This window comes from Dendropsophus ebraccatus, chromosome 11 (assembly GCF_027789765.1).
Source record: "Dendropsophus ebraccatus isolate aDenEbr1 chromosome 11, aDenEbr1.pat, whole genome shotgun sequence".
NCBI lineage: Eukaryota > Metazoa > Chordata > Amphibia > Anura > Hylidae > Dendropsophus > Dendropsophus ebraccatus.
This window is the reverse complement of record NC_091464.1, coordinates 101,162,731-101,175,462: the sequence shown is the minus strand read 5'-3', so window position 1 is coordinate 101,175,462 and position 12,732 is coordinate 101,162,731. Positions and strand designations below refer to the sequence as shown.

Genomic DNA, 12,732 nt, shown 5'->3' with positions numbered 1-12,732 from the left:
TCAGGGGGGGGGGGGGATTCTCTGCAGGCCGCGGGGGGGGATGCTCTGCATGCCTCGGGGGGGGGGGGGGATTCTCTACAGGCCTCTGGGGGGGGGATTCTCTACAGGCCTCGGGTGGGGGGGGATGCTCTGCATGCCTCTGGGGGAGATGCTCTGTTGGGGTGGTGTAACCCTTTAGGTCCCCCCTTCTCACTGCCCCCTTCCGCTTCTCCTCGGATACAGGTTGTCACTCAGTTCAAGACGGAGCAGGATGCGGTGAGCGGGGAGGTGTCCACCCAGAGCCCGGCAGCAGCAGCAGCGGACAGCCCCATGGAAACAGACAAACAGGCCATATATAGGTACTGAGGGGGCGGGGTAAGGGAGGGAGGGGTCACCTATAGACAGGGCAGGATGCAGTGGGGGCGGGGCACTGTATATGTATCATGTGTAGGGGAGGAGTCACCTATAGACAGGGCAGGATGCAGTGGGGGCGGGGCACTGTATATATAATGTGTAGGGGAGGGGTCACCTATAGACAGGGCAGGATGCAGTGGGGGCGGGGCGCTGTATATTTATCATGGGTAGGGGCGGGGTCACCTATAGACAGGGCAGGTTGCAGTGGGGGCGGGGCACTGTATATGTATCATGTGTAGGGGAGGAGTCACCTATAGACAGGGCAGGATGCAGTTGGGGCGGGGCACTGTATATATAATGTGTAGGGGAGGGGTCACCTATAGACAGGGCAGGATGCAGTGGGGGCGGGGCACTGTATATATAATGTGTAGGGGAGGGGTCACCTATAGACAGGGCAGGATGCAGTGGGGGCGGGGCACTGTATATGTATCATGTGTAGGGGAGGGGTCACCTATAGACAGGGCAGGATGCAGTGGGGGCGGGGCACTGTATATGTATCATGTGTAGGGGAGGGGTCACCTATAGACAGGGCAGGATGCAGTGGGGGCGGGGCACTGTATATGTATCATGTGTAGGGGAGGGGTCACCTATAGACAGGGCAGGATGCAGTGGGGGCGGGGCACTGTATATGTATCATGTGTAGGGGAGGGGTCACCTATAGACAGGGCAGGATGCAGTGGGGGCGGGGCACTGTATATGTATCATGTGTAGGGGAGGGGTCACCTATAGACAGGGCAGGATGCAGTGGGGGCGGGGCACTGTATATGTATCATGTGTAGGGGAGGGGTCACCTATAGACAGGGCAGGGATGCAGTGGGGGCGGGGCACTGTATATGTATCATGTGTAGGGGAGGGGTCACCTATAGACAGGGCAGGATGCAGTGGGGGCGGGGCACTGTATATGTATCATGTGTAGGGGAGGGGTCACCTATAGACAGGGCAGGATGCAGTGGGGGCGGGGCACTGTATATGTATCATGTGTAGGGGAGGGGTCACCTATAGACAGGGCAGGATGCAGTGGGGGCGGGGCACTGTATATGTATCATGTGTAGGGGAGGGGGTCACCTATAGACAGGGCAGGATGCAGTGGGGGCGGGGCACTGTATATGTATCATGTGTAGGGGAGGGGTCACCTATAGACAGGGCAGGATGCAGTGGGGGCGGGGCACTGTATATGTATCATGTGTAGGGGAGGGGTCACCTATAGACAGGGCAGGATGCAGTGGGGGCGGGGCACTGTATATGTATCATGTGTAGGGGAGGGGTCACCTATAGACAGGGCAGGATGCAGTGGGGGCGGGGCACTGTATATGTATCATGTGTAGGGGAGGGGTCACCTATAGACAGGGCAGGATGCAGTGGGGGCGGGGCACTGTATATGTATCATGTGTAGGGGAGGGGTCACCTATAGACAGGGCAGGATGCAGTGGGGGCGGGGCACTGTATATGTATCATGTGTAGGGGAGGGGTCACCTATAGACAGGGCAGGATGCAGTGGGGGCGGGGCACTGTATATGTATCATGTGTAGGGGAGGGGTCACCTATAGACAGGGCAGGATGCAGTGGGGGCGGGGCACTGTATATGTATCATGTGTAGGGGAGGGGTCACCTATAGACAGGGCAGGATGCAGTGGGGGCGGGGCACTGTATACGTATCATGTGTAGGGGAGGGGTCACCTATAGACGCCCTCTCTTCCTTCCCCCCAGACACCCCCTCTTCCCTCTCCTCGCCCTGCTCTTTGAGAAGTGTGAGGGCTGCACCCAGGGCTCGGAGACCACCACCTCCGCCAGCTTTGACCTGGACATCGAGACCTTTGTGAGGCGACAGCACAAGGAGGGCAAAGACTTCTTCTCAGAGGACCCCGAGACGGACAGCTTGGTGAGTACCCATGTCCTACCACAACAGTGCCCCCTGCTGGTCAGCCAATAGGCACGGAGCACTTACTAGTCACATAGAAGAGGTGTCACCCCGCCACCTAGAAACATAGAGACCACCTGCTCCACCTACTCCGCCCTTCTATCTATCCTGAGCTACTTAGGAAGGAAATCATATAGGTGACCTTCACTTCTTATAGATTTACCAACCACCCCTGCTGGAAGTTTCCTCCAAGCATCTACTACTCTTTCAGTGAAGTAACATTTTATCACGTTGCTTCTGATCTTTCCCCCAGTAACTTCTCTCTGTGTCCTGTATTCCTGGGCTCCTGACATATATAAAGGTTTCCACTATATCCCCCTTTCCCTTCTTCCCTCCTGTAACATATATATATATAAAGGTTTCCATCATGTCCCCCTTTCCCTTCTTCCTCCTGTAACATATATAAAGGTTTCCACTATATCCCCCTTTCCCTTCTTCCTCCTGTAACATATATAAAGGTTTCCATCATGTTCCCTCCTTTCCCTTCTTCCTCCTGTAACATATATAAAGGTTTCCATCATGTTCCCACCTTTCCCTTCTTCCTCCTGTAACATATATAAAGGTTTCCATCATGTTTCCTTTCCCTTCTTCCTCCTGTAACATATATAAAGGTTTCCATCATGTCCTCCCTTTCCCTTCTTCCTCCTGTAACATATATAAAGGTTTCCATCATGTCCTCCCTTTCCCTTCTTCCTCCTGTAACATATATAAAGGTTTCCATCATGTCCTCCCTTTCCCTTCTTCCTCCTGTAACATATATAAAGGTTTCCATCATGTCTCTCCTTTCCCTTCTTCCTCCTGTAACATATATAAAGGTTTCCATCATGTCCTCCCTTTCCCTTCTTCCTCCTATAACATATATAAAGGTTTCCATCATGTCCTCCCTTTCCCTTCTTCCTCCTGTAACATATATAGAGGTTTCCATCATGTCCTCCCTTTCCCTTCTTCCTCCTGTAACATATATAAAGGTTTCCATCATGTCCCCCTTTCCCTTCTTCCTCCTGTAACATATATAAAGGTTTCCATCATGTCCCCCTTTCCCTTCTTCCTCCTGTAACATATATAAAGGTTTCCATCATGTTCCCACCTTTCCCTTCTTCCTCCTGTAACATATATAAAGGTTTCCATCATGTCCCCCCTTTCCCTTCTTCCTCCTGTAACATATATAAAGGTTTCCATCATGTCCCCCCCCCCTTCCCTTCTTTCACCTGTAACATATATAAAGGTTTCCATCATGTCCCCCCTTTCCCTTCTTCCTCCTGTAACATATATAAAGGTTTCCATCATGTCCCCCCCTTCCCTTCTTCCTCCTGTAACATATATAAAGGTTTCCATCATGTCCTCCCTTTCCCTTCTTCCCCCTGTAACATATATAAAGGTTTCCATCATGTCCTCCCTTTCCCTTCTTCCTCCTGTAACATATATAAAGGTTTCCATCATGTCCCCTCCTTTCCCTTCTTCCCCCTGTAACATATATAAAGGTTTCCATCATGTCCCCTCCTTTCCCTTCTTCCTCCTGTAACATATATAAAGGTTTCCATCATGTCCCCCCTTTCCCTTCTTCCTCCTGTAACATATATAAAGGTTTCCATCATGTCCTCCCTTTCCCTTCTTCCTCCTGTAATATATATAAAGGTTTCCATCATGTCCTCCCTTTCCCTTCTTCCCCCTGTAACATATATAAAGGTTTCCATCATGTCCTCCCTTTCCCTTCTTCCTCCTGTAACATATATAAAGGTTTCCATCATGTCCCCTCCTTTCCCTTCTTCCCCCTGTAACATATATAAAGGTTTCCATCATGTCCCCTCCTTCCCTTCTTCCTCCTGTAACATATATAAAGGTTTCCATCATGTCCCCCCTTTCCCTTCTTCCTCCTGTAACATATATAAAGGTTTCCATCATGTCCTCCCTTTCCCTTCTTCCTCCTGTAACATATATAAAGGTTTCCATCATGTCCCCTCCTTTCCCTTCTTCCTCCTGTAATATATATAAAGGTTTCCATCATGTCCTCCTTTCCCTTCTTCCTCCTGTAACATATATAAAGGTTTCCATCATGTCCTCCCTTTCCCTTCTTCCTCCTGTAATATATATAAAGGTTTCCATCATGTCCCCCCTTTCCCTTCTTCCTCCTGTAACATATATAAAGGTTTCCATCATGTCCTCCCTTTCCCTTCTTCCTCCTGTAATATATATAAAGGTTTCCATCATGTCCTCCTTTCCCTTCTTCCTCCTGTAATATATATAAAGGTTTCCATCATGTCCTCCTTTCCCTTCTTCCTCCTGTAATATATCTCCATGCATTACACTGTTGGATATAACCTAGGGTCTCATTGTCCTTTGTGTAGATGGTGAAGGCCATTCAGGTGCTGAGGATCCACCTGCTGGAGCTGGAGAAGGTGAATGAGCTGTGTAAGGACTTCTGCAGCCGCTACATCTCCTGCCTGAAGACCAAGATGAACAGTGAGACCTTGCTGAGCGGGGACCCGGGGGGTCCCTACTCCCCCATACAGGTAAGACGGTGTATAACCCCCCCCCCCTCCCCCGTACAGGTAAGACTGTGTATAACCCCCCCTCCCCCGTACAGGTAAGACTGTGTATAACCCCCCCCCCCTCCCCCGTACAGGTAAGACTGTGTATAACCCACCCCCCCCCCCCCCGTACAGGTATGACTGTGTATAACCCCCCCCCTCCCCCGTACAGGTAAGACTGTGTATAACCCCTACTCCCCCCCGTACAGGTAAGACTGTGTATAACCCCTACTCCCCCGTACAGGTAAGACTGTGTATAACCCCTACTCCCCCATACAGGTAAGACGGTGTATAACCCCCCCCCCCCTCCCCCGTACAGGTAAGACTGTGTATAACCCCCCCTCCCCCGTACAGGTAAGACTGTGTATAACCCCCCCCTCCCCCGTACAGGTAAGACTGTGTATAACCCCCCCCCTCCCCCGTACAGGTAAGACTGTGTATAACCCCCTACTCCCCCCCGTACAGGTATGACTGTGTATAACCCCCTACTCCCCCCCCGTACAGGTATGACTGTGTATAACCCCCTACTCCCCCCCGTACAGGTATGACTGTGTATAACCCCTACTCCCCCGTACAGGTAAGACTGTGTATAACCCCCTACTCCCCCGTACAGGTAAGACTGTGTATAACCCCCTACTCCCCCATACAGGTAAGACGGTGTATAACCCCCCCCCCCTCCCCCGTACAGGTAAGACTGTGTATAACCCCCCCTCCCCCGTACAGGTAAGACTGTGTATAACCCCCCCCCCTCCCCCGTACAGGTAAGACTGTGTATAACCCCCCCCTCCCCCGTACAGGTAAGACTGTGTATAACCCCCCCCCCCCCCCCTCCGTACAGGTATGACTGTATATAACCCCTACTCCCCCCCGTACAGGTATGACTGTGTATAACCCCTACTCCCCCCCGTACAGGTATGACTGTATATAACCCCCCCCCTCCCCCGTACAGGTATGACTGTGTATAACCCCCTACTCCCCCCCGTACAGGTATGACTGTGTATAACCCCCTACTCCCCCCCGTACAGGTATGACTGTGTATAACCCCTACTCCCCCCTGTACAGGTAAGACTGTGTATAACCCCCCCCCCTCCCCCGTACAGGTAAGACGGTGTATAACCCCCCCCCTCCCCCGTACAGGTAAGACTGTGTATAACCCCTACTCCCCCTGTACAGGTAAGACTGTGTATAACCCCTACTCCCCCCGTACAGGTAAGAGTGTGTATAACCCCTACTCCCCCTGTACAGGTAAGACTGTGTATAACCCCTACTCCCCCCCGTACAGGTAAGACTGTGTATAACCCCTACTCCCCCCGTACAGGTAAGACTGTGTATAACCCCTACTCCCCCCCGTACAGGTTTGACTGTGTATAACCCCTACTCCCCCCGTACAGGTATGACTGTGTATAACCCCTACTCCCCCGTACAGGTATGACTGTGTATAACCCCTACTCCCCCCCGTACAGGTATGACTGTATATAACCCCCTACTCCCCCCCGTACAGGTATGACTGTATATAACCCCCCCCCCCTCCCCCGTACAGGTATGACTGTGTATAACCCCTACTCCCCCGTACAGGTAAGACTGTGTATAACCCCCCCCTCCCCCGTACAGGTATGACTGTGTATAACCCCTACTCCCCCCCGTACAGGTAAGACTGTGTATAACCCCTACTCCCCCCCGTACAGGTATGACTGTGTATAACCCCTACTCCCCCCCGTACAGGTATGACTGTGTATAACCCCCTACTCCCCCCCGTACAGGTATGACTGTGTATAACCCCTACTCCCCCCTGTACAGGTATGACTGTGTATAACCCCTACTCCCCCCCGTACAGGTATGACTGTGTATAACCCCCCCCCCTCCCCCGTACAGGTATGACTGTGTATAACCCCTACTCCCCCCCGTACAGGTATGACTGTGTATAACCCCTACTCCCCCTGTACAGGTATGACTGCGTATAACCCCTACTCCCCCCCCGTACAGGTATGACTGTGTATAACCCCCTACTCCCCCCTGTACAGGTATGACTGTGTATAACCCCCTACTCCCCCCTGTACAGGTATGACTGTGTATAACCCCCTACTCCCCCCCGTACAGGTATGACTGTGTATATAACCCCCTACTCCCCCCCCGTACAGGTATGACTGTGTATAACCCCTAATCCCCCCGTACAGGTATGACTGTGTATAACCCCTAATCCCCCCGTACAGGTATGACTGTGTATAACCTCTACTCCCCCCCGTACAGGTATGACTGTGTTTAACCCCCCCCCCCCCCCCCCCGTACAGGTATGACTGTGTATAACCCCTAATCCCCCCGTACAGGTATGACTGTGTATAACCCCTACTCCCCCCCGTACAGGTAAGACTGTATATAACCCCCCCCCCTCCCCCTACAGGTATGACTGTGTATAACCCCTACTCCCCCCGTACAGGTATGACTGTATATAACCCCTACTCCCCCCCGTACAGGTATGACTGTGTATAACCCCTACTCCCCCCCGTACAGGTATGACTGTGTATAACCCCTACTCCCCCCGTACAGGTATGACTGTGTATAACCCCTACTCCCCCCCGTACAGGTATGACTGTGTATAACCCCTACTCCCCCCGTACAGGTATGACTGTGTATAACCCCCTACTCCCCCCCGTACAGGTATGACTGTGTATAACCCCTACTCCCCCCCGTACAGGTATGACTGTGTATAACCCCTACTCCCCCCGTACAGGTAAGACTGTGTATAACCCCTACTCCCCCGTACAGGTATGACTGTGTATAACCCCTACTCCCCCCCGTACAGGTATGACTGTATATAACCCCTACTCCCCCCCGTACAGGTATGACTGTATATAACCCCTACTCCCCCCCGTACAGGTATGACTGTGTATAACCCCTACTCCCCCCCGTACAGGTTTGACTGTGTATAACCCCTACTCCCCCCCGTACAGGTATGACTGTGTATAACCCCTACTCCCCCCCGTACAGGTATGACTGTGTATAACCCCTACTCCCCCCCGTACAGGTAAGACTGTATATAACCCCCCCCCCCCTCCCCCGTACAGGTATGACTGTGTATAACCCCCTACTCCCCCCCGTACAGGTATGACTGTATATAACCCCTACTCCCCCCCGTACAGGTATGACTGTGTATAACCCCTACTCCCCCCCGTACAGGTATGACTGTGTATAACCCCTACTCCCCCCCGTACAGGTATGACTGTGTATAACCCCTACTCCCCCCGTACAGGTAAGACTGTGTATAACCCCTACTCCCCCGTACAGGTATGACTGTATATAACCCCTACTCCCCCCCGTACAGGTATGACTGTGTATAACCCCTACTCCCCCCGTACAGGTAAGACTGTGTATAACCCCTACTCCCCCGTACAGGTATGACTGTATATAACCCCTACTCCCCCCCGTACAGGTATGACTGTATATAACCCCTACTCCCCCCCGTACAGGTATGACTGTATATAACCCCTACTCCCCCCCGTACAGGTATGACTGTGTATAACCCCTACTCCCCCCCTTACAGGTATGACTGTGTATAACCCCTACTCCCCCCCGTACAGGTATGACTGTGTATAACCCCTACTCCCCCCCGTACAGGTATGACTGTGTATAACCCCTACTCCCCCCCGTACAGGTAAGACTGTATATAACCCCCCCCCCCTCCCCCGTACAGGTATGACTGTGTATAACCCCCTACTCCCCCCCGTACAGGTATGACTGTGTATAACCCCTACTCCCCCCGTACAGGTATGACTGTGTATAACCCCCTACTCCCCCGTACAGGTATGACTGTGTATAACCCCCTACTCCCCCTGTACAGGTATGACTGTGTATAACCCCCTACTCCCCCCCGTACAGGTATGACTGTGTATAACCCCTACTCCCCCCCGTACAGGTATGACTGTGTATAACCCCTACTCCCCCCGTACAGGTATGACTGTATATAACCCCTACTCCCCCCCGTACAGGTATGACTGTATATAACCCCTACTCCCCCCCGTACAGGTATAACTGTGTATAACCCCTACTCCCCCCCGTACAGGTATGACTGTGTATAACCCCTACTCCCCCCGTACAGGTATGACTGTATATAACCCCCCCCCCCCCCCCCGTACAGGTATGACTGTGTATAACCCCTACTCCCCCCCGTACAGGTATGACTGTATATAACCCCCCCCCCCTCCCCCGTACAGGTATGACTGTGTATAACCCCTACTCCCCCCGTACAGGTATGACTGTATATAACCCCCTACTCACCAGCCTCACTGCCCCCTATGTGTTGGTTATTACAGAGCGGGATCAGCGGCGCCCTCAGCCCTCAGGGAATCGTAGTTCCGGCCTCGGCTCTCCAGCAGGGTAATGTAGCAGTGGCCACTGTGTCAGGTACCGCGTACAGATCCCTCTCATCTCCACCTCGCGTTCTGTTACTCCCTGTTATTTTCTTACCATGTCATTAATGTGTCTCTCCAGCAGGTGGCACTGTCTACCAGCCTGTGACTGTAGTCACCCCGCAGGGTCAGGTTGTAGCTCAAGCCCTGTCTCCTGGTACCATCCGAATCCAGAACTCACAGGTGGGGTAAAAATCAGACACACAGACCACCTGTTATCTGCCCCACCCCCATTATCCCCCATACCTCTGATATCTGCCCCTTTGCTATCTGCTTTCTAGATTATAAACCTAATCTTGCCTATAGCAGCTGCATTTTGTCCAATCATTGCAGAATAGGATGACCAGAGAGTCACAGAGAAACTCCCAAACACTACACTCCCTACACCTACCCCTTACTACCCTTCTTTCCCTGTCCCTCATACTCTCTGACCTAACTGACATGGACACTAAGCTGCCCCTGTACACTCCCTACACCTACCCCTTACTACCCTTCCCTCGCTGTCCCTCATACTCTCTGACCTAACTGACATGGACACTAAGCTGCCCCTGTACTCTCCCTACACCTACCCCTTACTACCCTTCCCTCCCTGTCCCTCATACTCTCTGACCTAACTGACATGGAGACTAAGCTGCCCCTGTACACTCCCTACACCTACCCCTAACTTCCCTTCCCTCCCTGTCCCTCATACTCTCTGACCTAACTGACATGGACACTAAGCTGCCCCTGTACACTCCCTACACCTACCCCTTACTACCCTTCCCTCCCTGTCCCTCATACTCTCTGACCTAACTGACATGGACACTAAGCTGCCCCTGTACTCTCCCTACACCTACCCCTTACTACCCTTCCCTCCCTGTCCCTCATACTCTCTGACCTAACTGACATGGAGACTAAGCTGCCCCTGTACACTCCCTACACCTACCCCTAACTTCCCTTCCCTCCCTGTCCCTCATACTCTCTGACCTAACTGACATGGACACTAAGCTGCCCCTGTACACTCCCTACACCTACCCCTTACTACCCTTCCCTCCCTGTCCCTCATACTCTCTGACCTAACTGACATGGACACTAAGCTGCCCCTGTACTCTCCCTACACCTACCCCTTACTACCCTTCCCTCCCTGTCCCTCATACTCTCTGACCTAACTGACATGGACACTAAGCTGCCCCTGTACACTCCCTACACCTTACCCCCTTACTTCACTTAAATCCCTGTCCCTCATACTCTCTGACCTAACTGACATGGACACTAAGCTGCCCCTGTACTCTCCCTACACCTACCCCTTACTACCCTTCCCTCCCTGTCCCTCATACTCTCTGACCTAACTGACATGGACACTAAGCTGCCCCTGTACTCTCCCTACACCTACCCCTTACTACCCTTCCCTCCCTGTCCCTCATACTCTCTGACCTAACTGACACAGACACTAGGCTGCCCCTGTACTCTCCCTACACCTACCCCTTACTACCCTTCCCTGCCTGTCCCTCATACTCTCTGACCTAACTGACATAGACACTAAGCTGCCCCTGTACTCTCCCTACACCTACCCCTTTCTACCCTTCCCTCCCTGTCCCTCATACTCTCTGACCTAACTGACATGGACACTAAGCTGCCCCTGTACTCTCCCTACACCTACCCCTTACTACCCTTCCCTCCCTGTCCCTCATACTCTCTGACCTAACTGACATGGACACTAAGCTGCCCCTGTACTCTCCCTACACCTACCCCTTACTACCCTTCCCTCCCTGTCCCTCATACTCTCTGACATGGACACTAAGCTGCCCCTGTACACTCCCTACACCTACCCCTTTCTACCCTTCCCTCCCTGTCCCTCATACTCTCTGACCTAACTGACATGGACACTAAGCTGCCCCTGTACTCTCCCTACACCTACCCCTTACTACCCTTCCCTCCCTGTCCCTCATACTCTCTGACCTAACTGACATGGACACTAGGCTGCCCCTGTACTCTCCCTACTCCTACCCCTTACTACCCATCCCTCCCTGTCCCTCATACTCTCTGACCTAACTGACATGGACACTAAGCTGCCCCTGTACTCTCCCTACACCTACCCCTTACTACCCTTCCCTCCCTGTCCCTCATACTCTCTGACCTAACTGACATGGACACTAAGCTGCCCCTGTACTCTCCCTACACCTACCCCTTACTACCCTTCCCTCCCTGTCCCTCATACTCTCTGACCTAACTGACATGGACACTAAGCTGCCCCTGTACTCTCCCTACACCTACCCCTTACTACCCTTCTCTCCCTGTCCCTCATACTCTCTGAGCTAACTGACATGGACACTAAGCTGCCCCTGTTCTCTCCCTACACCTACCCCTTACTACCCTTCCCTCCCTGTCCCTCATACTCTCTGACCTAACTGACATGGACACTAAGCTGCCCCTGTACTCTCCCTACACCTACCCCTTACTACCCTTCCCTCCCTGTCCCTCATACTCTCTGACCTAACTGACATGGACACTAAGCTGCCCCTGTACTCTCCCTACACCTACCCCTTACTACCCTTCTCTCCCTGTCCCTCATACTCTCTGACCTAACTGACATGGACACTAAGCTGCCCCTGTTCTCTCCCTACACCTACCCCTTACTACCCTTCCCTCCCTGTCCCTCATACTCTCTGACCTAACTGACATGGACACTAAGCTGCCCCTGTTCTCTCCCTACACCTACCCCTTACTACCCTTCTCTCCCTGTCCCTCATACTCTCTGACCTAACTGACATGGACACTAAGCTGCCCCTGTACTCTCCCTACACCTACCCCTTACTACCCTTCTTTCCCTGTCCCTCATACTCTCTGACCTAACTGACATGGACACTAAGCTGCCCCTGTACTCTCCCTACACCTACCCCTAACTTCCCTTCCCTTACTGTCTCTCATACTCTCTGACCTTACTGACATGGACACTAAGCTGCCCCTGTACTCTCCCTACACCTACCCCTTACTACCCTTCACTCCCTGTCCCTCATACTCTCTGACCTAACTGACATGGACACTAAGCTGCCCCTGTTCTCTCCCTACACCTACCCCTTACTACCCTTCCCTCCCTGTCCCTCATACTCTCTGACCTAACTGACATGGACACTAAGCTGCCCCTGTACTCTTCCCTACACCTACCCCTTACTACCCTTCCCTCCCTGTCCCTCATACTCTCTGACCTAACTGACATGGACACTAAGCTGCCCCTGTACTCTCCCTACACCTACCCCTTACTTACCCTTCCCTCCCTGTCCTCATACTCTCTGACCTAACTGACATGGACACTAAGCTGCCCCTGTACTCTCCCTACACCTACCCCTTACTACCCTTCCCTCCCTGTCCCTCATACTCTCTGACCTAACTGACATGGACACTAAGCTGCCCCTGTACTCTCCCTACACCTACCCCTTACTACCCTTCTCTCCCTGTCCCTCATACTCTCTGACCTAACTGACATGGACACTAAGCTGCCCTGTACTCTCCC

General features: G+C 52.7%; 1 protein-coding gene across 3 annotated transcripts in view; it reads left to right on the top strand.

Moving 5' to 3' along the window:
• Positions 1–12,732, top strand: part of PKNOX1 (PBX/knotted 1 homeobox 1) — a 36,857-nt gene that overhangs the window by 9,883 nt on the left and 14,242 nt on the right. The window contains exons 3-7 of one of the 3 annotated variants that reach the window (XM_069945313.1): positions 223–338; positions 2,101–2,272; positions 4,657–4,821; positions 9,147–9,210; positions 9,328–9,425. In XM_069945313.1, the coding sequence (XP_069801414.1) occupies positions 223–338; positions 2,101–2,272; positions 4,657–4,821; positions 9,147–9,210; positions 9,328–9,425 (615 nt within the window). Of the gene's footprint in view, positions 1–222; positions 339–2,100; positions 2,273–4,656; positions 4,822–9,146; positions 9,238–9,324; positions 9,426–12,732 lie in introns of all 3 variants that reach the window. The other 2 variants (XM_069945312.1, XM_069945311.1) reach the window with 2 other exon arrangements.